The sequence below is a fragment of the Sinocyclocheilus rhinocerous genome, unplaced genomic scaffold (genome assembly GCF_001515625.1).
Source record: "Sinocyclocheilus rhinocerous isolate Xijiao unplaced genomic scaffold, SAMN03320098_v1.1 scaffold899, whole genome shotgun sequence".
NCBI lineage: Eukaryota > Metazoa > Chordata > Actinopteri > Cypriniformes > Cyprinidae > Sinocyclocheilus > Sinocyclocheilus rhinocerous.
This window is the reverse complement of record NW_015653460.1, coordinates 1435485-1462798: the sequence shown is the minus strand read 5'-3', so window position 1 is coordinate 1462798 and position 27314 is coordinate 1435485. Positions and strand designations below refer to the sequence as shown.

The 27314-nt window shown below is 36.3% G+C and overlaps 3 protein-coding genes across 6 annotated transcripts; 1 reads left to right on the top strand and 2 right to left on the bottom strand.

Moving 5' to 3' along the window:
• The first annotated feature begins 354 nt into the window (after positions 1 to 354).
• LOC107715774 (speckle-type POZ protein-like B) lies at positions 355 to 10383 on the top strand. The gene is made up of 12 exons (XM_016521966.1): positions 355 to 549; positions 2118 to 2233; positions 2881 to 3010; positions 4023 to 4147; positions 4237 to 4358; positions 5544 to 5695; positions 5924 to 6051; positions 6137 to 6314; positions 6494 to 6574; positions 7503 to 7635; positions 8450 to 8503; positions 9396 to 10383. Exons 4-12 carry the CDS (start codon positions 4070 to 4072, stop codon positions 9538 to 9540), a joined length of 1071 nt encoding a protein of 356 aa, XP_016377452.1. The 5' UTR covers positions 355 to 549; positions 2118 to 2233; positions 2881 to 3010; positions 4023 to 4069; the 3' UTR covers positions 9541 to 10383.
• Positions 10384 to 11966: 1583 nt separating this feature from the next.
• On the bottom strand, positions 11967 to 17860 carry LOC107715780 (neurexophilin-2-like). Of its 3 annotated transcripts, XM_016521974.1 has the most exons (4): positions 17310 to 17860; positions 16603 to 16725; positions 13388 to 13966; positions 11967 to 12337 (listed from the first exon to the last, which is right to left on the bottom strand). In XM_016521974.1, the coding sequence occupies exons 2-4, from the start codon at positions 16651 to 16653 to the stop codon at positions 12170 to 12172; spliced, it is 798 nt and encodes a 265-aa protein (XP_016377460.1). In that variant the 5' UTR covers positions 16654 to 16725; positions 17310 to 17860; the 3' UTR covers positions 11967 to 12169. The 3 variants fall into 3 exon arrangements, with proteins under 3 accessions (XP_016377460.1, XP_016377459.1, XP_016377458.1); XM_016521973.1 differs by lacking the exon at positions 11967 to 12337 and having other exon boundaries at positions 13017 to 13966; positions 16603 to 16740; XM_016521972.1 differs by lacking the exon at positions 11967 to 12337 and having other exon boundaries at positions 13017 to 13966.
• Positions 17861 to 19562: 1702 nt separating this feature from the next.
• On the bottom strand, positions 19563 to 24861 carry LOC107715817 (uncharacterized). 2 transcript variants are annotated; one of them, XM_016522026.1, is made up of 6 exons: positions 24716 to 24861; positions 24026 to 24086; positions 23343 to 23913; positions 23140 to 23218; positions 22504 to 22617; positions 19563 to 20500 (listed from the first exon to the last, which is right to left on the bottom strand). In XM_016522026.1, exons 1-6 carry the CDS (start codon positions 24769 to 24771, stop codon positions 19816 to 19818), a joined length of 1566 nt encoding a protein of 521 aa, XP_016377512.1. In that variant the 5' UTR covers positions 24772 to 24861; the 3' UTR covers positions 19563 to 19815. The 2 variants fall into 2 exon arrangements, with proteins under 2 accessions (XP_016377512.1, XP_016377514.1); XM_016522028.1 differs by lacking the exon at positions 24026 to 24086 and having other exon boundaries at positions 19564 to 20500; positions 24716 to 24790.
• Positions 24862 to 27314: the final 2453 nt, after the last annotated feature.

Below are 27314 nucleotides of genomic sequence, written 5' to 3'. Positions count from 1 at the left end.
CACAGTAGTATCTGTTTATATGCATGTGATTAAAATACATAAATATATTATAGATTCAATCTATTATATCTGCCATCTATCTAATGTAGGTTCGCGTCTTCGTGTCTGGCCTCACATTATGGGAAGTGCTAGTGTCTATGCAGTTTAGAGTAACTTTGCAATGCTTCATAAAATGTACAAGTACTAAAATGTAGATGCATGTCTTATCGGAGTCATGGAAGCTGGCCTAATTTAAAAAAAACGGGATAATTACTCCCATCAGTAGTGGTAAATCGCATTTCTAACCATTAGAATTTAGTGTACGCTGCTAACTAACTGCGCTTGTTATTAGAACAGATGGTTTGAGAGGAAGTTGTGTGCGCATGCGCAGTGCGCCTGCATAGAGCTGAAGCGCAGACAGCGCTATGAGAGACGAGAGAGAGAAAAACACCCCTTATCTGTAGAGAAAGACTCAAAAGTTCACTCGTTTCGCACAAAATCCTTTCTACGACTCACTCAGGTCACATATCGTACCGTGTTTCTATGTCTGTGATGCGGAGTGTCTGAGAGGTTTGTAACATTATTTTTTTTCCTGTATTTTAACCACCGCTCTGCGCACTGACACAAAGACAGATGCTTACTCGATCTACAACCATTACGTGCTGCTTTGGCACAAACAAATCAAGATTCGTGCGGGGTTTAGTAGAAGGATCTTTCTTTGTTTTGGCCGTAAAGCAGCATTGTTGACTCTTTGTTATGGTTCTGTCTCTTGTTTGGGCCGTGCATGAAATGTAGGCCAAACGAGACGAGCCTTGGTTTGCTAACTTGGTTTCTTGACACTTTTTCTCTTCATTTTCCGCATCAGTTGCACTGCAATCGGATCTAACGCAAAGGCGACAACTGTACGGCGCTCACATGTATGTACAAACTTGCTCGAACGCGGTAGGAAACGCGGTTATCGAATTATAACACAAACTTGGGACGGATGGGGCTGGTTTCGTAGCGCATTACAGCGATGTCCGAATCGCGAACGAATCGCTCTTTTGAGTCGGATCTTATTAGTGAGTCGATTGATCCGGTTCTCAAAAAAACGATTTGTTCGCGATTACGGAATCGTTTGGGATTCTTAAGGATTCACTCGAAATGAGCGTATTGGTCATCGAGAACCGACTCTTTCGGACTCGATTGACATATTAATTCGAGAACTTCTCTTTCAAATATGAATTATTACTATTTTTATTATTTCAAATGAAATTTCAAATGAAGTTTATTTTGTACAGCACCATTTTAGAAAAAAGAAAAACAAAGCTCCTAAATTGAAACAGGAAAAGGGGGGAAAGCGAGATTTTTTTTGCTGACGATGGCTAGAGAGTTGATACATTAACAATATCCTGACTGTCTTTGTAACTGAAGATGGAGAAAACATTTGATGTTTTGATGTCTGTAATACTCTTAAGAGTTGTGAATCATAAATCGGTCAATATTTTAAACATTTTTAGAGAGAAATTGTTTTGGCCAATAGCCATGTCCACTTGAACACAGGGTTCTTCCTGTTTGAAGTTATTCTGTTCCAAATACACCAGCCTTTAACCTTAGTTACAAAAACAAAAATTCTTTCATCCATTTTTTGTGACTTGAGTAAGTACTCTATTAAATAATGGTTCGTTTCATCTATGGTATGTGCATCTCACTTTACTTTCTTTAAGTTGTACTGTATCTGTCATTATATCAGCCATCCGCCATGCTCCAGACTTTGGCATTGGCCGTTGAAACATTAGGGGCACTGCAATGGTTGTTTTCATTTATGTATTTTAAGTGTTTTGTGTCTGTTTTAGATTTGATGTTCTCTCTCACAATTGGCTTGTCCCTTCCTGTGTTCTGCATCATTTAAGCAAACATCATGATGTCCTTTGCACTTTTTGCTGTGTTCTGCACGTTCTTGGATGACAGAACGTTCCCACTCGTTTTTTCAGCTGGTTCTAGATCATCTCGTTCACCCAACCCGACATTTACATGCCCATATCAGCGTTATGATGTCACTTGTCTGTAGTCAGAAGTGTAGGCTGCAAAACAGTGAGGACAGAACTTGCTGCTGTGCCAGTGTAGATGTGGTGTTAAAATGCTGTTATTCCTGCCAGGGTTCATTGAGTCTCTGCTGAGAGTGGCATCCCACAGAACTGCCCTCATCTGCCAAGCTCTCCGCTCTGGAAGGCTCGCAAAACTCCCACAAGTGAGATTCAGCATTCTGACTGAGGTGAGTGTGTGCGCTTTTTTCATGAGGTCAGTCGTGGCGTGTAGACGAGTTAAATGATGACTGGATTGTAGAGATTGGTGAATTCTGATTTGTCATGTACCCACTAATATGTTTCATCCAATACAAGTTAAACTCAATTGACTGCATTTGTAGCATATGGTTGATCACCACAGTAAATTAATCAATAAATCATCTCATCAGGTTTGCAATGGAATCCATTTTTTTTTGTGTTATCAGGATGACGTAAGGCTGGTCATAATCTGCATACATTCACAATATCTAAATATGAAAACTAATCCCAGTGAAATCAGTTTGCATGATCACATCATGGCAACATTCACAGATTTTAGTTAAGTGACTAATAACTAGCAGATCATTCACATAGAAAAATAGTTTTCTACCTATAAACAAATTTACAGCTGAAATAATATTATTATGAGTTTATCATATTGTTTGCATTCCTTTCTGCGATTCTTGCAAACTGCTGGTGAAAAAAAGTGCTGGCGATTGATTTTTTTTTTTCTGAATATTTTGGAAGTACTATATGTTGTTGTGTTTTTGTGTTCCAAGTGAAGGTAAATGCTGTAGAGTTTTGCTGATTTTCACGACATGGATGCATGTTTGGTTAATTGTGCGTCTGTGTTTAGGATGGCTTGTTTTGAGGCTGAGGTCAGTATGCACTGTTAGTCATTGTTTCCAGTCACTCTGACGGCTGTGTCTCTGAGCTTGAGCCCAGGGATGACATGGAAACACAACCTGCTGATCTCTGAACACAAGGTATTATTTGGCATTATCTATTCTCATTGTATTACTCTGTTTGTGCTGATCATCTGTTTCTCTTAACTATGGCATCTACAGTATCATTCAAAAGTTTAGGGTCACTAAGATTTGTTGTTGTTGTTGTTATTAAAAGAAATGAACACTTTCACTTCACAAAAGTGACAGATTTTTATAATGTTACAAATTATTATTATTTTTTAATAAGTGATGTTTACTGAATTTTCTACTCATCAAATAATCTGCAAACAATCTCTCCACAAAGTTTAAGCAGCACAACTGTTTTCAACATTGATAATAATAATAAATGTGCCTTGAGCAGCAAATCAGCATATTAGAATGATTTCTAGAGGATCATGTGACTCCGAAGACTGGAGTACTGATGCTGAAAATTCAGCTTTGCATCACAGGAATAAATTTCAATTTTAAATGTATTAAAATAGAAAACTTCTATTTTACGATGTAATAATAATTTTCATGATATTACTGTTTTACGGTATTTCCTGTCAAATAAATGCAGCCTTAATGAGCATAAAGACTTATTTACAAAAACTCTTACAGACCCCAAACTTTTCTACAGTACTGTAACATTAGAAATGTAATAAGCCACATGATTTGATACCTCAAATCTTGAGGAGAGGTGTTCTGTGGCTTTTCTATGTCTATAAATCACCCTGAAGACCTTATCGTATGTTGTATTCTTCATTTGTAATTCATTTAGAATAAAAGCATCTGATAATAAATGAATAAATGTAAATGCAGTGTTTTTTCTTTTTTCAGTAATTGCAAAAGTCTAGTTTCTTTGTAGGCTAAAGGTATAATTGACTGCATTTGGTGTTAGCAACCACTCTATATAAACTTTGACCTAATAGTGTACCTCACTTGTGATTATTTATAGACGTTTGAGAGAGCTGCCTTGTGATTGTAACCAGTTCTCGTATTGGGAAATCATATTGACTCACTGACCTGTTTTGACTATAGTTGCACAGTTTTGTCTTGGTTTTGTGTTTAGGCCGAGCAGTGAGCTAAATCAGGGACGTGGAAGGGTGAAAGCAGGCCATGTCACGGGTTCCCACACCCCCTCCCCCAGGGGAAATGACATCAGGACCTGTGGCGGAAAGCTGGTGTTATACACAGGTGAGAGAGACTGGCTGAATGGAAAATGAATCGTTCTGAGTGGAGAACGCCAGTCATAAATATCCCTCTTTTTTTATTTGTATCGACAGGTGAAAGTTGTGAAGTTTTCTTACATGTGGACGATTAACAACTTCAGCTTCTGTCGGGAGGAGATGGGAGAAGTCGTAAGGAGCTCGACCTTCTCCTCAGGCCCCAACGACAAGATGAAATGGTGTGTTTCATCGAGTGTTTGTCGAAAGCTCTCAAGCGGCCTCTTAAAGGTAAAGAATATCTCTTTGGATTTGAGACTTTAGTCTTTGCAACTTTACAGATCTTCTTTATGCACCAAGAGCTTGTAACACTCCAAAGAGAAAGGAAAAATTGAAATCTCATCATATGACCCCTTTAATTCTTCTCTGTAATGCCTCACCATCCTGCCCAGCCAAACACACTCACATACACCCACAAATACAGGCTTGACCTTTCCAAATATCATTGTTTGTGAAACAACAGTGGCCCATTTTGATTTAGGTTGGGTTTTCATTGAGCCGTCTGGGACAAACTTTGAGATTCGCAAAAGATTTCTTTTGTCACTGACAGCTGATTAATTGCTTTACGATGAATCTTGTCTCTGATGAAGATCTGACTCTTGCAGTACTGCAATTGTTGACTGCTCCTACGACGGCCGTCGCCAGACTAAAAAATGGCTGAAGAGCCAATAAAATTACACATTTATGAGTCATATAACATATTTTGGTTGCCAAATTACAGAATTGTGTGGTTAGGGATGTTCAGAAGCAGCGTTGTACATGCTATTTCACTGGTTTAAAAAAAATAGATCTTTACATAATACACTGCCGGTCAAAAGTTTGGAATAATTAAGATTTTTATTTGTTGTTGTTGAAAGAGAGAGTTGGCATTTATTTGATCAAAAGTGACAAAGGTTTCCACAAAACTATTAAACAACAAACTGTTTTCAGCATTGATAATAATAAGAACCATTATTAATAATTGGTAATGATAATTGAGCAGCAAATCAGCATATTAGAATGATTTCTGTGAAACTGAAGACTGGAGTAATGGCTGAAAATTCAGCTTTGCCACCACAGGAATAATTACATTTTAAAATATATTCGAATAGAAAACAGTTATTTTACATTGTAGCAATGTTTTACAATATTCCTGTTTTACTGTATTTTTAATCAAATTAATGCAGCCTTGGTGAGCATAAGAGACTTCTTCCAAAAACACAAAACATCTTAGCATTTTATTGCATATGGATACATAGTGTTTTCTAATTATTATAAATTATTTTAAATTATTAAATCAATTTTAGATTTTAAACTCTTTTTTTTTTTTTGTAATGCTGACATTTTTTAACACGCGCTCCTATTATTTATTGAATTTTTTTCTGCAGGTGTTTGCGAGTGAACCCAAAGGGTCTGGATGATGAGAGTAAAGATTATCTCTCTCTGTACTTATTGCTTGTCAGTTGCCCAAAAAGTGAAGTGAGAGCAAAGTTCAAGTTTTCTTTACTGAACGCCAAAAGAGAAGAAACTAAAGCCATGGGTAAGAGCTTTCTGTACGTTCATTGGGTTCCAAAATTTCTCAAAATGTCCAAAAGTTTCTGAAAGTTCCCAAAAAAATCCTGGATGATTTCCTAAAACATTTGAAAACTTTCCAGAAATGTTCTGCCCTTTTGCAACCCCAGACGTTCACAGGGTTGAGTTTGGTAATGTGGAATAGCAAATGTCTTATTTGTATTAATACTTTTTTTTTTTTCTCCCCACACTTCAGAAAGCCAAAGAGCCTACCGCTTCGTCCAGGGAAAGGACTGGGGCTTCAAGAAGTTCATCAGGAGAGATTTCTTGCTGGATGAAGCTAATGGACTTCTTCCTGATGACAAGCTCACTCTGTTCTGTGAGGTACCGTAACATGTAAGGTTTCATGTATACTCAATGCTTTGGTGTAATAATGTCCTTCCTTCAAACCAGTGACTCATTTGTTTAGGTGAGTGTGGTTCAAGACTCCGTAAACATCTCTGGCCAGTCAAACACAAACATGCTGAAGGTTCCGGAGTGTCAGCTTTCCGACGACCTGGGTAACCTGTGGGAAGGCTCCAGGTTTACAGACTGCAGCTTGTTCGTGGGAGGGCAAGAGTTCAAAGCGCACAAATCCATACTGGCAGGTGAGCTTAGTCATCCCAAAACGCCATTGACAGACGTTTGGGGTAGACCCAGATTTGCCTTGCTAAAAAGACAAGCTGCACAGACAATAGAGAATGTTAATGAGGCACATGATGAATTTGGCAGTACTTTGCACACAGATGATTCACTTGAAACTGATGATTCATGTTTCCTTTGACAGCGAGGTCTCCCGTATTCAATGCCATGTTTGAACACAAAATGGAGGAGAGTAAAAAAGTAAGTGATAAGATGTACACTACCAGTCAGAAATGGACAAACCTACCCTTGATTCTTTAGAATTACGGTTTACTACATTTTAGAATTGTAGTAGTTCTAATATATGTAGTAATAAAAATATTTTATAGAATTTTAAACTATTATTTTTAGGCTATTTAATTATTTTAAACATTTTTCTTTATTTCATTATTGAAATAACATTATAAAATCAAATTATATTATAAAATACACTGCCGTTCAAAAGTTTGGGATAAGTACAATTTCTTTAAAGAAGTTTCTTATGCTCATCAAGGCAGTATCTGTTTGATCAAAAATACAGAAACAAACTGTAATTTTGTATAATATTGCAATTTAAAATAACAGTCTTCTGTTTTAATATACTTTAAAATATAATTCATTCCTGTGATGCAAAGCTGAATTTTCAGCATCATTACTGCAGTCTTCAGTGTCACATGATCCTTCAGAAATCATTCTAATATGCTGATTTATAATCAGTGTTGGAAACAGTTGAGCTGCTTAATATTTTTTTGTGACCCGTGATACTTTTTTTCAGGATTCTTTGATGAATAAAAAGTTAAAAAGAACAGTGTTTATGCATCACAGAAGAAAAATGATTTTAAAGTATATTAAAATCGGAAACCAATATTAGAAACTGCAATAATATTTCACAATATTACTGTTTTTTTCTGTACTTTTGATCCAATTAATACAGTCTTGATGAGCATAAGAGACTCCACTGAAAAATATAAAAAATCGTACTGATCCCAAATTTTTGAATGGCAGTGAGTGTATATATTACAAAATAAAAAAACACACATATAATGTGTAAAATTTTATACTAATCTAGAAATTTTCTATATATAATGTAATATAGTATGTAATGGTATGTAGTAACAGTGTGTGTAAAATAAACAATAGACATACATATTTATTTATTTTACACACTATAAAAGTCAAATCTTTAATTCATTATGAGGAGGCTCTCTGTAACAGTTTGTCTGTAGAGAATGTGGCTGACATCCTCATTCTGGCTGACCTGCACAGCGCAGAGCAGCTTAAAGCACAAGCCATAGACTTCATTAATAGGCAAGTACACACACTCACTCAATATTATAAGAATCCTTTGTATACTTTACAATTCTTTGTTTTCCGAACACTTAAACATAATTGTATTTACATTGTAAATATTTGCTAATTTAATGACTCTGGTTTAATTGGGCTGTTTTAAAAGGATACATGATGGTAGAATTTAGAGCACAAATGTGACCCTGGACCACAAAACCAGTCATAAGGGTCAATTATTCATAAAACTGAATAAATAAGCTTTCCATTGATGTATGGTTTCATTGATGTATGGTTTGTTAGGATAGGACAATATTTGGCCGAGATACAACTATTAGAATATCTGGAATCTGAGGGTGCAAAAAAAATCTAAATATTTAGAAAATCTCCTTTAAAGTTATCGAAATGAAGTTCTTGGCAATGCATATTACTAATCAAAAATTAAGTTTTAATATATTTACAGTAGGAAATTTACAAAATATCTTCATGGAACATGATCTTTACTTAATATCCTAATGATTTTTGGCATAAAAGAAAAATCAATAATTTTGACCCATACAGTGTATTTTTGGCTATTGCTACAAATATACCCCAGCGACTTAACACTGGTTTTGTGGTCCAGGATCACAAATTATTGTTATTATTGTCTTCCATCAATCAAGCCTTCATGTAAATCATACTTTTATTTTTGTATGGTCCCAATTTCACTTTGCATAAATGAACGATTTAAAGCAAAGGCAATTGTATCAATTGTAATTATTTGTGTGACAGTTGATGGGTTTTTGAATATGTAATGGTGACAGCGGCGGCTGGATTCTGCTCTGGTCTCTTTCCTCAGATGCAGTGTTCTTAGACAGCTGGGCTGTAAAGATGGGAAGAACTGGAATAGCAAGTATGTGTGCCAACATGCTACCATATCCCAGAGTCCTTTGCAAATAAAAAGCACCAAACACATCTGTATTTAACAGGAAGCTCCAGTTTGCATAGTAATTATGTGACTAAGATATCCGTAAAACAAAATGATTCATGGCACAGCTTGTGGAGAGTTTTTTTTATTTTTCTGCCATTCTTGTTGTATGATCACGTTTAAAAAAAATGTTCTGGGCTCGATGCAGTCTAGGCATTGTTGACAGCAAAGTAACTGAACAAACTTTTTATCTGTGGTAAAATCACTGTAACATAAGGACATGGGTAGCTTTTAAAGCAGTAAAATATATTTTATTAAAAAAAAAAAAAGCAGTATGTTCTTTTTTTTTATTATTATACAAAACCTTTCAAAAGATCTTTAAATCTTTTTATGCTCGCCTATGGCAGAATTTATTTGGTCATAAATACAGTAAATCAACAATATTGTGAAATATTATTATAATTTAAAATAACTGCTTTTTATGTAAACCGATTTTAAAATGTAATTTATTCCTGATGGCAAAACTATTTCAGCATCATCACTCCAGTCTTCAGTGTCACATGATAATTCAGAAATAATTCTAATGCTCAAGAAACATGTCTTTTTATTATTAATGTTGAAATTGTTCATTTATGTTCTCCAGATCGTTTTGCACCATTGTTGTACTGTATATGCAGTATTTCTTTTTACAAACCACATGCCACAGATGCTGTGGATAGAGCTTAACTTGTTTTGAACCCAGAACATTCCTTTAATTAGCATGATTTCCCTGAATTAATGAAAATCCCAGATTATATTTACTCATTTCATCAGCGTGTGACGAATGTTATGTCATTTATAGATCGTAACCTTCAGGCTTGTTTTTGCTCATTCGCAGTAATGCCGCAGACATAATGGAGACCGCAGGTTGGAAAGCGATGATTCAGTCTCATCCTCACTTAGTGGCCGAGGCATTCCGGGCTCTCGCTTCAGCCCAGTGCACCCCTTTTGGTCTGCCTAGGAAACGGCTAAAACAGTCCTGACCTTTGCCCTCACAGACTGCTTAGAACAAAACGCATGAGGAGGCAACTACCCCACCAAGCCCTATTTCCCCCTCCTTTTTGCCCCCTTCTTCACTCACCCGTCACCCTTACCAGAGACCGGATAAAGGAGCTAGTTCAAACCACAGTGCTCAAAAAGAAATGGACTTCGCCATGCTGGTTACTTAGGGCATCATTTCAAAAAATGGCCTTAAAGGATCTGCCCCTTCGCTCCTTGGTGTCTCTACTTGTAGCTACGTGCCTGCTGCAACTGATCCCAGACCTGTCTGGACTGCACTAGCTCCCACATAATGCAGTAGTTTTAACATGGTGGTGTTTAGGACCTTATATGTTACATGTTCTTGAGGGGGAGGGTTGCATTAGCCCTTCTTGTGAACTTGTGGTCTGACGTTTAAAAAATAAAACAACAACACAAGTATACACTCACTAAACGCATACCCACGCACACGCATCGAGTGCAAAGATCATCTCCACTGACACTTTTAAAGTGATGATGTTGCTGGCAGAATGTCACATTGTATGTCTATCAGCATTAAAATTGGCGTAAGTATTAACTGAGGTCGTGCTGTAGAATACTTGGTGAAATGTGATGAAATTCACATTATGAGTATTACACGAGAACGGCTAAAGACGTCGATATTTTGCACCAACTTAAACTAATGGTAAATATGAAGATTTGTTTACCGTGTTGTTTACAGAACTTGTTTTCCCCTTTTTCGCACATAGTTTTGACTTTAGTTGAAGTTATTTTCCATGGTTTAACATACTCTATGGATCAGGAGAGTTCTTTGTGTTTGAAAAAAAAAATGTATTGTGGTTCAAAAGAAGTTTGATTTATTGCTTTGGAAATAAAATGGTGAAAAAATGTCCTGGTCTTACTGTGATCTTTTTTCCTCCTTTTCTTTATTCATGTGTTTTTTTCATCTGTCTCTAAAAAAAGCTTACCTTTTTGCCTGATGTCACCAAATCCTCTTCTTTGAACAGCCATGTAGATCAGATTTCATGACCCATAAAAAAGAAAACAAAAAAGCCAAATAACAAAAGAATCATGTTGACTTAAACATTTAAAATGCACTTTTTTTGTTAATTAATATTGAATTTGTTGTTCAGCAAAATGTTTTGAGAAAAATAATTTGTGATTCTTCCCATCATGGAAAGTTTATCAAAATGACCATTTATATATTGTCTATTTTAAATATTGTTTTTATTGGCACAATTTTCCAGTCAAAAGCCTTCAGTTAGCTTTCAGTTGGCAGATTATAATATTTAAGGAATACATACTATATATATATATATATATATATATATTACAATTCTGTTCCAATTGTAATGGTTTTAGCTTTATTTTGATTGTTTTGTTTTTGACGGCAAGTTTGGAAACTTTTTGAAAGTTTCAGAATATCAGTACCTTTAAAAACTCTCCTGTCAAACCATGTGTGGAGCTGTATGATCTTTACGGTACACTAGCATGTTGCAAACTTATTCGCTTCGGCCTGTGGCTTCAAAAATCATTTGAATGAACTTCTATAAATCTTCTCTTCTTTTTTAGTCTTTAAACATCTGGAGACGACTTAAAATGAGATTAAAGCCAGCGAGCTGCAAATCCTCAAACGCCCTGTTCATCAAGCCATGAGATTACAGACTCTCACCGACATTTTGTGTACATTTTTCAGATCAGAGTTTGTGCATATAGATCACAAATACCTTTGTGAATGAAACCATTTTTTTTTTCCTGCTGATGTGAGAATGTCATATTTGTTTTCATAGGGCAGAATTTACAGAGGTTAAAGGCTGTTCTGCAACGAGACTTTTTAAGAAGATTTTGTAACAAATGTGGTACAGAGTTGACTGCTCAAGTTTTGTCTGACTTTTTTTGTTTGTTTGCATCATCTGTGCAAGGATTTTTATCCAACTTGTGAAGTTGTACACCAAAAATCTGCTGACAGTCTTTGAGTCAAAGAAGAAACTACACAAGGGAGCATTCTGGAAATTTAAATCTTGTCTTTTCTTTAATAACTGAAACAAAATACAAAAGAACTGAGGAGCACATTATGGTTTTAACATTAATCTGAGTTATTGACAATGTTTCTGTGAACACAAAAATATGTTGGCATGAAAAGGAGGGCATCACAAATGGCTGCAATACAAGATGTTTTACATTGTTCTGTTCTTGAATCCCAGCTTATGTTGATTGGGAAATTTGTTTAGGATCTTTTAAAACTTCACACTGATGACAACACAAGAGTCACTGAGAAAGGGTCAGGGGTCACTGTGGAAACCATAGATGTGTTGGTCTTGTCCAATCTAAATGTCAACCACACGAACCAGCCTTCAGGAATTCAGGTCTTAAGCCTGGATTCACCCAAAAATAAAACCATTTCTCATTCACTCATCCTCATTTTGTTCCAGACTTTTTTCTGTGGAAAATTTTTTTTTTGGGTGAACTATTCCTGTCATCGACTGCCTTAGGAGGACCAGCAAGATAGAATCATCTGACCTTGCTTCCATTTATCCGGTTCTTTATGGAACAGAAGAAGGAAACTACAGGCTAGAGAGGCTGTAACAATGAAATGACACCTCAGTTACCTCAACACATCCAATCTAGGCTGTGCTATCCCACAGAGGTATAGGGAGTGTCACTGTGGTAGTTGTAGTCTGGGCAGACCTTCTGTACTAGCTTGTAGTCAGCACTGAAGAAGTCAATGTAGATGCAGATGACCTTGAAGGGCTTGGAGCAAAGCCAAGACACATGGCTTTGGGTCTGTTCCTGGAAACATACCTCCTGCTGATGTGAGAATGTCATATTTGTTTTCATAGGGCAGAATTTACAGAGGTTAAAGGCTGTTCTGCAACGAGACTTTTTAAGAAGATTTTGTAACAAATGTGGTACAGAGTTGACTGCTCAAGTTTTGTCTGACTTTTTTTGTTTGTTTGCATCATCTGTGCAAGGATTTTTATCCAACTTGTGAAGTTGTACACCAAAAATCTGCTGACAGTCTTTGAGTCAAAGAAGAAACTACACAAGGGAGCATTCTGGAAATTTAAATCTTGTCTTTTCTTTAATAACTGAAACAAAATACAAAAGAACTGAGGAGCACATTATGGTTTTAACATTAATCTGAGTTATTGACAATGTTTCTGTGAACACAAAAATATGTTGGCATGAAAAGGAGGGCATCACAAATGGCTGCAATACAAGATGTTTTACATTGTTCTGTTCTTGAATCCCAGCTTATGTTGATTGGGAAATTTGTTTAGGATCTTTTAAAACTTCACACTGATGACAACACAAGAGTCACTGAGAAAGGGTCAGGGGTCACTGTGGAAACCATAGATGTGTTGGTCTTGTCCAATCTAAATGTCAACCACACGAACCAGCCTTCAGGAATTCAGGTCTTAAGCCTGGATTCACCCAAAAATAAAACCATTTCTCATTCACTCATCCTCATTTTGTTCCAGACTTTTTTCTGTGGAAAATTTTTTTTTTGGGTGAACTATTCCTGTCATCGACTGCCTTAGGAGGACCAGCAAGATAGAATCATCTGACCTTGCTTCCATTTATCCGGTTCTTTATGGAACAGAAGAAGGAAACTACAGGCTAGAGAGGCTGTAACAATGAAATGACACCTCAGTTACCTCAACACATCCAATCTAGGCTGTGCTATCCCACAGAGGTATAGGGAGTGTCACTGTGGTAGTTGTAGTCTGGGCAGACCTTCTGTACTAGCTTGTAGTCAGCACTGAAGAAGTCAATGTAGATGCAGATGACCTTGAAGGGCTTGGAGCAAAGCCAAGACACATGGCTTTGGGTCTGTTCCTGGAAACATACCCTGTTCGGGAAGTCGCTACAAACGGACGTCCTCTTGCTGCGGTCCGTCTTCTCGTATTCCACTCGACAATTGAAGGCCTTATTGTCTTTGGGTACCTCTATGGTCTCCTGTTGAGTGATCTCAAAATCGACAGCCTTGGAGGGCGGGACCAGGCTGACGGACACGTTGCCCAGGCCGGTGGAGTTGTGGCGGAAATAGACGCTAAAGGTTCCGTTGCCATGGTCAACGATTTTCCCAGTAATGAGAAGGTTTAGCTTGACCGTTTTAATGTTCGAATGGAAGTCGCCCCAGCCGAACATCTTCTTAAACTTGCCCGTTTTCACATAGGGGCGACGTTTGGCCCTCGAGAGGGTTCCTTCGGTATCAGTGTGGTTGGATAACCAAGCCCACAGATCCAGTGCCCCGGGATCCGGAGCAGTTTCACGGCTCTGGCTGTTAGATTGGGACGTGTGGGAGAAAAGCCGCAGGGATTTGAGAAACCCTGAACTAGAGCCATAAGGAGAGACACTTTCCTCCTTATCGCTCTCTTCCCAACCCAGAGGAGACACAGCTGCTCTGAGCTCTGCTCCACATGTCACCTTCAAAGACAAAACCAGGAAGAGAAATGTTAAACGAAGAGGTTGTAGATGCTAATGTATCTTAAGAAAAATAAAGATCCAATCCAGTCCAGTGGACAAACATAAAGGTTTTTCCCAAAGACATTCAAAAACTACTCTACTTCCATATTTCTGCAGAACTTTTATCTATTGAGTTTTAACTGTGCAAATAAAAAGCAAAATTTCAGACACACTTTGGGGTTTCTACGATTATTACACTAGTGGAACCCTTCGGAGAACTGCTAGGATACCTTCTGAAGGTGCTTCAGATATGCTAGTGTGTACACAAGGAACTTTCCCTTATGATGGGGTTGCTGGAGTTTCCACACTCAAAGTACTTTACTGACATTTATGATTCCATGAAGAACCTTTAATATTCATGGAATCTTTCCATTCCACAAAAGCCTCTTTATAGTGGATTTTTCAATTGTTCTTCACTAAGAAAAATGGACGCTGATAGGTTCTTTGGGGGAACCAAATGGTTCTTCTATAACATCGCTATGAAAGCTTTACTTTTAAGATTGCAATATAAGAGTTCTTGCAGGAACTAATTTCCATTTTGAATGTTCTTCAGAGAACTTCCCTTTTAGAAAGGGTGCCTAGAGGTTCTCCAGAGGGTTCTACCAGCAATCTAAGAAACCCTACATAATGCCTCGAGCATATTTACATGAAAAGTGGTCAATCCATACCACTGTTAAAATGAGAAGATGCTTGAGGCACCATCCTGTCAAACCAGAAAAACACTCTAGGAAATTGTAGGAACACTTTTTAGGTCGCCTCAAATACCTAGACCACAAATGTGTACTAAGAAAGAAATGAGTTGCCTTTAAGCATAAAATATTTAGAGTTAGTGAACACTTATATTAGGTTATTAAGGTTTTAAGAATTCCCCAAATGCCAAACACTGATGTGCATGTCCACATTTACACCTCACATGTGAAATTATAAATTAATAATTACTACAGTATAACATGAATAACATTCCAGCTAGTATATAGACGAAATCAAAGGAGATGCATCACTACATAAATAATCAAAATATAAAAAGGGGATGGGAAACTGAAAGCTGCATGAGACAGCCCTGTTTTAAATGATGCAAACAGGATGTAACATCTCCGAAGTATGAAACTGTTCACTGCAATGCAAGTTTACTACTGACACAATAAACACTATCTACCTCAAGCCTAAGACAGTGACTCCCACACAGTCACACACCCAGCAAAACTGGTTCCTAAAACACACCCATGACTCCTGCTAGCTTTTTTAGTCTGGAGTTTCATATTATTACTACAGCCGATCAATGTGATTACTTTGTTTTGCACTGCAGAAATGGTGAAATATGAATGAACGGAAAACAGCACAGGAAAGACCAAAGGAGCAAGATCAGGGAGGAGCTGCCCTACTCTCATTCTCGCCATCTTTCAACGAAGCTCAAAAGCCTCTCACATATACTTTCAAAGGCACAAATTGATAGAACGAAAGAGTGTATATGTCCCAAAGGCTGTTTAGTCCCCACCTCCCCAAGTCTCAGCTTTCTCCATCATTTCTCTTTCATTTTCATTTTCAGAAATAAAAAAACCAAGGGGGTACATATTTAGGAGACACAGATAATTTGTGTGTTCACTTCATAATTCAAACCCGCGATGGTGAATGAGAAATAAAACCTTCAGTGCGTGAAAATCTGCTGTTTGTTCATTTCAATATCTTGCAAATTCATGATCCACAGAACAAAACAACTACCAACAACCTCTGGAGAGACATGAAATGCCAAATGTATAAAACGAAAAAGAAAAGAAAAAATTAAGCAGAGCAAAAACAGGTTAATTTTGATCAATCATAATAAATCTGTATTACAAAAAAAAAAACACGTATTTAATTATTTTAATTTATTTATAAATTAAGAGATTAGGGACTGAAATAAATACATTTTATTACAGTTCAAGGATGGAAATAAATTAAGGGAAAAAAGAACTAACGATAAAAATCAGACTTTGTGATTGCAGTGAAAACAAACTCTCTTGAGAGAGGACTTAGGGCTGAGCCATCATCACAGGTTGTCATTTCATCTTCATCTGGCTTAAACTGGTTTCTGGGATCAAGTCTTAAACGGTAAGTTGGGTTTGTGAAGTCAATTCATATACATTAAAATTAATATTTGGAAATAAAAACACAATCTCACACACACACACATTTAGTTCTCCTTTGAGAAATAAGCAAACTGATGGATTAAAGCCCTGCGGAAACTGGATTATTCAAAGATTTACAGAGGAAATGAGACAAAAAGCCACGGCATATTCTAAAAGCATATTTGGATTATACAAAGAGTTTTGTCTCTTTCAAAAAAAATTTAATATAATATAATGTATTATTTAAAAAAATAAATAAATTTAACTCATGTTTCGCAAATACTACAATACTTCAAAAAAAAAAAAAAAACGACAATGAAGACGTCTGGTTATTATAGAGATAAGTATTAGTTACAGCAATAATAATTTCCATCTTTCACCAGTAATACACCCTGGGAGAAGAAAAGGTTCATTAACTTTGGCAAACGAAATACTGCAGTAGTCACATACAAAACTTTGCTTTAATTAAAATAATTAAAATAAAATTCATACCATGTGTAAGCAGAGCATAAGCAGGGCAGAGTAACACTGACACATCTTCATGTGTTTTTTTGAGTCCAGATCTGGCTTAGTAAAGATCAGGTCGACTCGTGGCAAGGTCTTCTGTCAGTATTCCTAAAAACACAAAAGCTGTCATGCTTGAAGATATGAGGAAATACATGAAATTAGTGTTAAGAACAAACAAATTGGCAAAAGGCAAACTTTACATTTGCATTAACGGTATAATCATGTTTGCAAATAACAGGTTGAAATGTACATGAATGTATACAAGAAATTATATAAAACTGGTCAAGTTTACTGGCTTAATTAGGCTTCTACCATTTTATTAACCTTTTAACTTTTCTTGCAGCTTCTGTGGTGTGAAAAATAAATGTTAAAAATTACAAACACACCATGTAGACTCTAATTAAATGAAGTCTGACGTTGTTTAAATTAGTTTGAAATGAAGTATAAAATGACACTGCAGGAAACTGCTGTCACAGCTTGAAATATCAAGTACCCGACAATATTGTCAGTACTGAGAAATACTGTATTAAATGAACACGCAATTATTTTGTGAAGAGGATTATAGTTGTTCTTTGTTATATAAATTAATTCACCAGGGGCAACAAACTAAGTAATGCAAAAGAATTACCAAATAAATAAACAAAGAAAATTGTTTAATATTATTAACAATAATTTGTTTCAGAATAACTCACCCTTTTACTGTAGAGTTGGACCCATACATCTCTGTGCGGTGAGCATCCTTACAGTGTAGTTATCGTAGTGCTTAAAGAGATGAAGACAAATATCACTCCTCGACAGTCCAAACTCAAAGTGACCAGCAATAAAAACTTCTTCGCATTTGATTAAAACAATATAATCTTCTTCTTTACTCAGCGTGGCTCGTGTCCAGCTGCATTAAATCCTCTTAGCTCTGCTCATCTGGCTGCATGCCTTTCCACTGCAACACTCACATATCCTAACACGATTATGTTTGGATGTGATTGTCCATCCAAAAGAAAAAATATAATAATAAAACTGCTCTCTAAGCAGTCCCCTGGGTAAAAGTCCAGTTTTGCTGCATCCTTGCCCGCTCGCTCTTCCTAAACTGATGTTGTGTGATGGATCAGTGCGCTTTTGGGTTGTGACAGTGGAGTCACTGAGCCCAACCCCTCAACATCAGCACCAATAACAGCACACATCACGTTTTAAAGCTTTTTTTATTGTATGTAAAGCCATTTAAAACCACGATGTGTTAACTTAGTGCTAAGAAGCACTTTGATGGCTCATAAAACAGCAGAAGACTTGCCTTGTGGGCAGAGTTTATATTTTTGTGTCAAAAGTACTATTCAGAAGCATTTTTGTACTTTTATCATCATGAAACTCTGCAAAAAATAAAGCACACTTTATGTAAATATAACAGTTAATAATTAATAGTTAATATTGGAATAGTTATCGGCTAGTCTAAATGACAGTGAATGTTTCTCAGGGTGGCATGGTAATAAAAAGCTAATGAAAATTTAACCCAAATATAAAAAATAAAATTGAACAGACATTTATCTTACCCTACATAGTGTGCAACTGGGGCTTCTTTTTGATCTTTGACCATGATCTTTTTCCGCCAACCAGGGGTGAAAAAACTGGTCGGCTTCTTAGGAAGCAAAGCAATTTGACATTATTCAAAGCAAGGACAAAACATTATGCTAGTTCTACCATTCCTTTTGGTGTTAGACTGTTCAATGAATGTGATGTGGATGCTTAGGGTCCTTTTTGCAGTTGCACTTGTATGTTTTAAAACTTTTTATGTTTATGTGTGTGTTAATAGATGTATATTTTGCTTATGTGCAAATGTATATCGTTTGTGAGTAGTATTATTGAATTTGTTTTGAAAATGGTATCTTTGTATTTTATGTTTTTTCTTTGCGATTTTATCTTTCAATGTACTTTCTGCTATAATTCAATCTCAGTATTGCTAAGCAGAAGAGTAAATAAACTTCAAACTTTCTTGTCACACTTTATGGGCTAAATTAAAATTGTAGTAATTAAAAAAGAATAAAAATTCTGAAAGACAAACTGCCAAAAATGTAACAGGTAACATTCAAAAATCAAACCATTGTTTTGCCAAACAAATCACTTCTAAATGTGCACAGGTTTATAACATTTAATCCACATTAACAACTTGCCCTAACAAGTATGAAAAAACACCAATTAAAACTACCCTTCATAATATAGTTGAATCAAGTGTAGTGTTATTGTCAACAGCTATGACAAAATATTAGAATTTTGGTTTGGATAATAGAATTCACACAAAATAATTTTAAATATAAGGTTTTACAATAAATGTTTGGGGAGGCAGCTAGTGAAAGCACATTTGTGTAATTAATCCGGACTCAAAACTTTTTACCTTTTCTATATTATTATATTACATATTATATTGAATAGCTGTATCTAAACGATTTGCATTATTCCAATAGAGGTTCCAAAACAGAGGGTTTTCATAGCGGTGCAATAGAAGAACCATTTTGGGTTCCCCAAAGAACCATTTTTTATTTCTTAGGGAAAAGAATATTTTAATAATCCAAAGAACTTTTTTCATAAAGAACATTTTATGCAATGAAAATGTTTTATGGATGTTATAGGTTCTTCATGAAACCATTGATTTCAATAAAGAAGTTTTACAGTGTATCGCTGACTCTGAAGGATATGTATCCATTTAAAACTAGTTTGTGATAAAACCATTTTTGTCAATCTTCTGAAAAATAGAGAAATAGGAAGTCCTGTATTATGCACAGACTCATGTTAGGTGTCAAAATATGACTAAAATGGGAGAAAGTCTATTTTTTAATTTATTTTTAAAAGTCATGTTGTAATAATTAAAAATGGTTTAAGAAACTAAAATATCAAAAAAAAAAATATTTGGTTTAAATACGCAAGTTTGTTTGGAAACAGCTCCACTCTGTGGTTATTACAATAACTGCAGTTCAAGCCATCAGCACAAACAAAAAGATGTTTACGCAAGATTTATTTACTCATGCAAATGCAAACGTTAGAACGCAGACAATTGAACAATACAATAAATATAAGCAGACTTTTTTTTTTCAGAAATCAGATCTATTCATTTAAACAAGTAACAGAATAAACAAATCTCGACAGCAGCGATGCATGTCTCTTCAATTATACAAAATGACTTAACAAATCTAATTGCAGAACTTTCATAGAGACTCATTTGCAGGACTCTTTAATAATCTGGTTCTGATTCTTCACCAGAGTGGCTAACATGGACATGAAGTTGGGCTTCTGCGCGGCAGATTTTGTAACACCAGAGGTAGAGACTTTCCTCTGGTTCCCTCGTTTCATCTTAGGGTTCACGCTGAACAGATCTGGGGGCGTCCTGAACCCATTCGAATCCTTAGAAATCTCTTCCTGCTGCTCATTCTGGAAACCATTCTGACCTTCACGAATCTCTCCACGTTTGTGCTTCTGCCGAGGGCTTTTCCTCTGTTCCGCAGCTTCCACAGCAACAGTTTCAGGCGTGTCATCAAACTTCAGAGCCCGCCGCGTTCCGTCTATGCCATCAAACACTTCCTGATTGTTCAATTTGCCCCGGACATTAGTCGTCCTCTGTTTGCTGGAGGCATTGGAGTTCTGCTTCAACTCTGCATTTAATCTTGAAATCTTCTTATCTACAAGCAGTTTGTCCTCCTGCGTCGCACTGACACTAAGGTTGAGAGGAGAAAGCTGCTGAGATAATGTGTTGTTCAAAGAAAGCTTCCTTTTCACCGAAGATTTCCAGCCAGCAACGGGTGGCCAGACCACAGATCGTGACCTCTTACGATGCCGTGGCTTTGCTTTGGTAATGGACAGGTTGGTCTGAATGGAAAGCAGATACTTGCAGCGACGTAAATTCCTAGATACATGCATACAAAAATTATTTTACTACATATATACGCACAATACTGGAGTATTTTTTTATCTTTCCTTGAATGGGACACCTAATTTTTGGCAATACCTTCAACTTGATTGCACAGACACTATTGGAAGAGAACTGAACTGAGCTGGACAATGATGTCAGTGAATCAACTAGGGCTGTGCAATTAATCGTATGCGATTGTCATGTGCATCTCGTCAGTAAAGCCGGTTCCGTGATTAGTAGTAAATCTCCATCACCTGCTTTCAGATGGAGCGGCATTCACTACCCTGGCGGTGCGTTCCAAACGGGATATATCGCCCTCCGAAGGGCACTTCGGAGTGAAAACAATCATGGCCACCATATTGAAGGGTCGTTCCAAACCGAAGTGCTCAAAACTGGCCACTTCAAAGGGCCCTTCGAAATGAAGGATTTCGAAGGGTACAACTGATGGACACTTCGGGCTCCCATGATCCTTTGCGCAGATTCTTTGCATGATGACGGCGCCTCCGTGTGGGCACGTGATGATGACGCAGAAGGGCACTTCAAGAAACAGTTGTTTGGTCCCCTACACCTTTCAACCCTTCGAAGCTCTCACTCCGGAGGGTAAACCTTTTGAAGGGATTAGGGCATAGGGATGAGCCCTTCCGAATGGAACACAGGGAGAGTCATTCGATTATGAACGCCATATTGCCCTGCTTGTCAGTGAACTACGGCTCTGTGTATTAAATGCCGCTCCATCTGAAAGCAGGTGATGCCGATTTACTACCAATCACGGAACCGGCTTTACTGACGAGATGCGCTTGACAATCGCATGCGATTAATTGCACAGCCCTAGAATCAACGATGAACTGCCTTTAACTGAAAAATTGACTGTTTACTATTGTCCTCTTTTTAGAGCTGCTTTACAGCAGAATTCAATTTTGTTTTGCATTGACACATTATTTTTCTGTTTAACACTGTAAAGCTGCTTTGACACAATCTGTATTGCATAAATCACTATATAAATAAAGGTGACTTGACTATTAAAATGAAAATACATTGTGCCAACACGGAAACAGTTATTTGTCATTTTTAGTTACTTTGCTTTAAAGCAAACTGCTCTGATTTCACTTGATTTTCACATTTGCCAGTACGAGCAGCATCCTCAATGTTCAATAGAAATAAAGACTCCAGGATTTAATCGTATCACCTTGCAAAATCATGTATAAATATAAAAAAAATACTATGGAAATATAATGCTATTTCGTTCCATTTATGTACACTACTGTTCAAAATTAGTAAGATTTTTTTCAAGTGACATTACAGATATTTATAATGCTACAAACGTTTTCAATTTCAAATTATTCTAAACACTAGTTACACCAAATACACAAAATAATGATCTTTAAAAAAGCATCATATGACCCCTTTAAAATAATCCTGAAAAAAAGTATCACCGTTTCCACAAAAATATTAAGCAGTGTTTTCAACACTGATAACAATAAGAAATGTTTCTTGAGTAGCAAATCAGCATATTCAAATGATTTTTAAAGGATAATGTGACACTGAAGACAGAAATAATGGCTAAAAATTTAATTACATTTTATATCAAAATAGTATTAGTACTATTTTATAGAAGTATTAGTATTTAAAATATATTAAAACAGTTTCTTTAAATTGTGATAATATTTCACAATATAACTGTTTTACTGTTTCTGATCAAATAAATGTATCCTTGGTGAGCATAAGAGCAGAGAACGGTAGTGTATATACACTGTATTCAAAAAATACATTAAATTGTACTACAAAAATATGTCATACTACTAATAATAGCCATTACATATTAATAAATAATATTACATTACAAATATTCAAGACGGGTTCAAAAACATAACAAAACAAAACAAAATGAATGAAAAATAGACAAAAATAGACCAGCAAAGTGGACAAAAATCTTAGCCCGTTTTCAACCCCAAATCTTTATGGAGTTAATTCTGATCATGAATGACACATTGACTCACCTCTGCTGAAATGCATGAGGTCTGGAGCAGTTTGCTTCTGTTCTGTTGACGGCTGCAAAATCGGAGCCTCCTGCTAACAGCTTCCTGATCCGACTCAGGCTTGTCCACAATAATCTGAAGATCAACATTCACACAATTCATATTCAAACTAATTAATATATGATTATTAAAGCGGCAATTCACCGATGGCTTTTAAATAAAACTTGGCTATATAGGCAGTAAAAAGCTTAGCCTAATTTTTTTAAAACCTTCATGTTGTAACGCAGTTATTCTGACCCAGAAAGGATCTTCTTTTCCTGAAAATGCTAATGTTATTGCTAAATCTACTGACTTTGCTGATAATTCTTGTACTTTTCTGTGATTTTTTCCCCACCTTGTTATATGATATTCCCGGTCAAAGGTTTTTTTTTTTCTTTTTTCTTTTTTATAACTTTTGTGGCTCATTGATCTGAGCTAATGCACCTCAGTTTTTTTTCCAAATTATTATTATTATTTTTTTATTACTGAAGCGCATAAGTTTAATGAGGCCTAAGACCAATGAGTTCCTAAAAAAAAAACCTCTGGGCTTTCTATAAACATAGCTCTACTGAAAATCTTCTTATTATCAGTGTTATATTAATGTAAAAGATAACATACCCCTTCTCTCGATGACGGTGTCCCTGAGGGTGCCACTTCTTAAGCAGAACCCACACATCACAAGATAAAGATGCTGGATCTAATACACAAAGACATACCAAAAATATTTTTGGTAAAACGATAACAGGTGCTTTATATTACGAGCTTTATAGTAATCACTTAGAGTATCATTTTTCTACAAACAGCACATCTGAAATATTTACCTGTATCTCTGCTTTTCTTTTCCGGGGTGGGCTGTTTTCTCATCTTGGCGAAAAGTCTCTCGCATTCTCTGCATCTTACAGTATTGACAGGACGACAGGGTGAGCTGGGACCCGATTGCACTGTGAAATCAGTACCGGATTCGTCCAAAATAGACTCAAGCTCTGCTCGAGACTCAATCTCGATCTTGGTCTCAGAGGTATTAGCCCTAAACCTGAGTTTCTCTAGTGTGTCCTCGGCCATTGCACCTGGAGCCAGGGAGATCTTCTGAACCGTCCCATGTTGTGGTTCCACAACAGAAAGCGGCCTCTCATCTTTTCTCATGCGATATGATAAACCAGCTCTACTCTTCCTTACTGGCCGCTTCAGATCACGGATAACAGACACATGATCTTTTATTTCTTCCACACTGTCTGACTGACTAGAGTCAGTGTCACTCAACACCACAGAGATGCTCTCAGAGTCCTTCACATGTTCTCGCTGATGAAGCCGTCGGCTTCTCAGGACTGTGCTGCGTCGCAGTTTCATAGAGACAGATTTGGTAGTAACCTCCCTGAGAACCAAGATGTTCACCTTGATGAAGAATTAGAAAAATTAAACAATTTATATGCAAACAACATCATATGCAAGTTACTAAGCAAAACACCTCTTTTAGATCATGTTTTTTGACTTGAGTGATTTCTACCTCACTGTAGAATCCTGACTCTTGTCTTGGAGGAAAGTTAGTGAGGTAGTGGTAATTTGCCCTGAAAACAATTGCCATCAATAACTAAATCGCAGTTTGTTTCATAACCAATTAGTCACTACAGTTCTGGTCACAAATCTAAACAACATAAATAAAAACTAGCACCTTTGATTCACTAATGCCCAATAATTCTTTCTAACCCTGTTGAAAAAACCAGCATATGTTGGTTAGGTATGTTTTGACGCTGGGATGCTGGTTTAAGCTGGTCCTTTGCTGGTTTATGCTGGTCCTTTGCTGGTTTAAACTGGTCCTTTGCTGGTACTTTGCTGGTTTAAACTGGTCCTTTGCAGGTTTATGCTGGTCCCCAGCTTAAGGACCAGCGTCAAAACATACCTAACCAGCATATGCTGGTTTTTTCAACAGGGAGGGAAGCAGCTTACTAGTTACATAGTGTAACGTTACTGAGATGTCTTCAGCTCTCTGCTGAAGAAACATTAATTCAAATAACTTAAGTAATAGGATTGTGTGTAATGTGTTAATTAAACAATCTCCTCACAAATAGCATATTGTCGTCCTTTTACTCGAAAAATGTAACGTTATATTTGTAAGATCACGTTGTTCGTTTTGGTTTGCCTGACTGTCTCGTGAAGCAACGGCACTCTTTGAATAACCATAACACATATTTCTTACTCTCTCTCGAAATGTCGATAGTCTGTTTGCTGTAATAACATGTCCAACATGTCCATCGCTTTAAACCCGAGTCCGCAGCGGATCCGCAGTTTTCTGTTTACCTCAGTACCGCAGCAGGGCTGTTCGCGCGCGATCACTTTTTTTGAGCCAAGCCTCGCGCGATCTATCATCAACCGGAAACTGTAGTTCAGCTGGGGCAGCCATAAGAGAGCGCTGCAGGCTAATTTTAAATTATGTTAGCCTCCAGAAAGCCAACATTTAGGCAAAATCCGTTTTTTTTTAATAGTTTCCTTAATCTGAGCGGTTCAAGACTTGGCTACTTTTCGTAAATTTGCCACCTGAACACACACAAAAAAAGAGGACTCGATTCAACAAAGTTAAGTGAAAATTTGTCATTTGTGCCAAAAGATGGGCACCCATAGGAAATGAATGGGAAATACTAAAATTCAAAGCATTTTTTTTTATTTGTCCAACAAAAATCAATAAATCCAACACAATGCAGATCATACATACACATAAATGAAGGGGTGAGTCTATACAACATTCTCAATGTGGCAAACACACACGCACAAACCCATATACAAAGCATTGAATGAGCCTATAACACAGCAAGTTTTACATTTTTTTTTATTTTGTCAAATAATAACAGTCTCTGACACTTACAAGAAAAAAAGAACTGAATGAGACAATGACTGAGTTTTTTTTTTGTGCCACTCAGCCACTGTGACTGTAAGCATATTTTGGCATCTTTGTATAGTCTCACCCAACACTAATGTTTTTTTTTTTATTCTACACTTTTAACTTGTGATACAATCTAAAACTTAAGAGGTTAAGTTCATTACAACAATGGTTTTTTGATTTCAGCCTATATGCAGCCATTGAGTACTACAGCCATATAGTGGCTATTGATATTTTTATATTTTTATACCATATGTCACCAAAAGTTTAGGTTTTGGCTGTCTAAACTTACTGGAATGATTTTCATTACTTAAGTATACCAAAATCCCACAAGTGTACCAAAAATCACACAAAAAACTGCATAAATTGATCGTTTTTATTTTATCGAAGACAGTGATATGACATTTATTGAAGAAGAAAAAATCGGGATCACAGTTGAGACCTTCGTGCCCAAATTTGTCCATGAAGGACAAATTAAGGGTTGCTATACGAAGGATGCTTGAGGGTTAAACATTAAATTAGTCTTTTTCTGACACTAACATTTCTGACTCTTACTCCTAGAGCTTTCAAGCTCCCATCAGTCGGGTCAGTCTGCCTTCAAATCTCAAAATTCTATGATTTAAGTTTCTCTGTGAACTTTTTTTTTTACCTAGTTCAAAAATTAAATCACAAGGTATTAGGTAAAGGTATTATATTCAGTTCTCTGAAGACACATAATGCTGAACTTGTTTAAGTTAAGATTTTTTAAATAATCACACTTTGTATGTCCCATGTCACATTATAACATCAAAAACAACAACAACAACAAACAGAAAATACGGCCATGAAAAGTCATGATTAATTAGATGTAATTACAGTTTATTTGTCTGTGGTCATACAAATGCTTAATGGAGACTAAAATACAGTACTTTCCTTCAAAAGTAGTAATTTGACATAAACATGAGAAACAACAGGACAAAATGAAATAAAAACAGCCAGAACTCGCACACTCGACATCTCTACTGTCATTGTCCAAAATGAAGACAACTTCAAATGCCCTTTTGCTCTTCAAATGTCTTAGATTGAAACCTGTAGCAAAAGGCAAAACATTTTCTCTAACAAATGTATTTAGTCAAGCTAAGTTCTCTTGATTTTCTTCATTAACTGACCTCTATGAAATGAACAAAAAACAATTCTGATTTTAACCTTTGTTTTCACCTGAAAAATAAAATCACTAAAAAATGATTCAAATGCATGATTTGCCAATCTATAGAACTGCACGTGCTTGGCTTTGCCATGAGTTAGAATGTTGCATGTTTGCATGCAAAGAACAGATTATAAGTTAATTTTACATATGACTTTTATGAGGCATTACATTTTGTACTGTATGTTTCTTTAAATAAGAAGCACCTGTTAAATAACACATTTCAGAGTAGTTTTATAATGTAATAACAATGTATAGGATAATGTTAAGTCTCAAAGCTTACAGTAATATAACACAGCCTTTTGTTTTGTTTAATTAGAGACATGGTACAGATCAAACTATAAGTGCTCTATAGACACACAACTGAAACACCAATTTAAATAAAATAAACATATTTCTATGAACATAAAATTATAAATTATTTAAATGAGTTAGCCAACCCAAAATGATAATTAAAATCATGTAAAGTGTTTCTGTTGAAATTAAATATATTATATTAGTTAATTGCATTTTACAGTTCTTAAATTAGAATTGTGTAATTAAAGGGATAGTTCACCCAAAAATGAAAATTTGCCGTTTATCTGCTTACCCCCAGGGCATCCAAGATGTAGGTGACTTTGTTTCTTCAGTAGAACACAAACGGAGATTTTTAACTCAAACCGTTGCAGTCTCAATTGGGAGTGTCAATGGTCCATTTGAGAGATAGGTGGCGGTAATGCACTTATAAGTCTGCGATCC

Excerpts from the sequence above, each read along its gene's own strand:
- LOC107715774 (XM_016521966.1), top strand. The coding sequence starts at position 4,070 with ATGTCACGGGTTCCCACACCCCCTCCCCCAGGGGAAATGACATCAGGA. Across the intron at positions 6,575-7,502 it reads TGATAAGATGTACACTACCA|TCAAATCTTTAATTCATTAT; the intron begins GTCAGAAATGGA and ends ACACTATAAAAG. Across the intron at positions 8,504-9,395 it reads GGGAAGAACTGGAATAGCAA|TAATGCCGCAGACATAATGG; the intron begins GTATGTGTGCCA and ends GCTCATTCGCAG.
- LOC107715817 (XM_016522026.1), bottom strand. The coding sequence starts at position 24,771 with ATGGACATGTTGGACATGTTATTACAGCAAACAGACTATCGACATTTC. Across the intron at positions 24,087-24,715 it reads TATCGACATTTCGAGAGAGA|GGCAAATTACCACTACCTCA; the intron begins GTAAGAAATATG and ends AATTGTTTTCAG. Across the intron at positions 22,618-23,139 it reads CACCGTCATCGAGAGAAGGG|ATTATTGTGGACAAGCCTGA; the intron begins GTATGTTATCTT and ends GTTGATCTTCAG.
- LOC107715780 (XM_016521974.1), bottom strand. The coding sequence starts at position 16,653 with ATGAAGATGTGTCAGTGTTACTCTGCCCTGCTTATGCTCTGCTTACAC. Across the intron at positions 13,967-16,602 it reads TTATGCTCTGCTTACACATG|GTGACATGTGGAGCAGAGCT; the intron begins GTATGAATTTTA and ends TTGTCTTTGAAG. Across the intron at positions 12,338-13,387 it reads GTAGCGACTTCCCGAACAGG|GTATGTTTCCAGGAACAGAC; the intron begins GTATGTTTCCAG and ends CATCAGCAGGAG.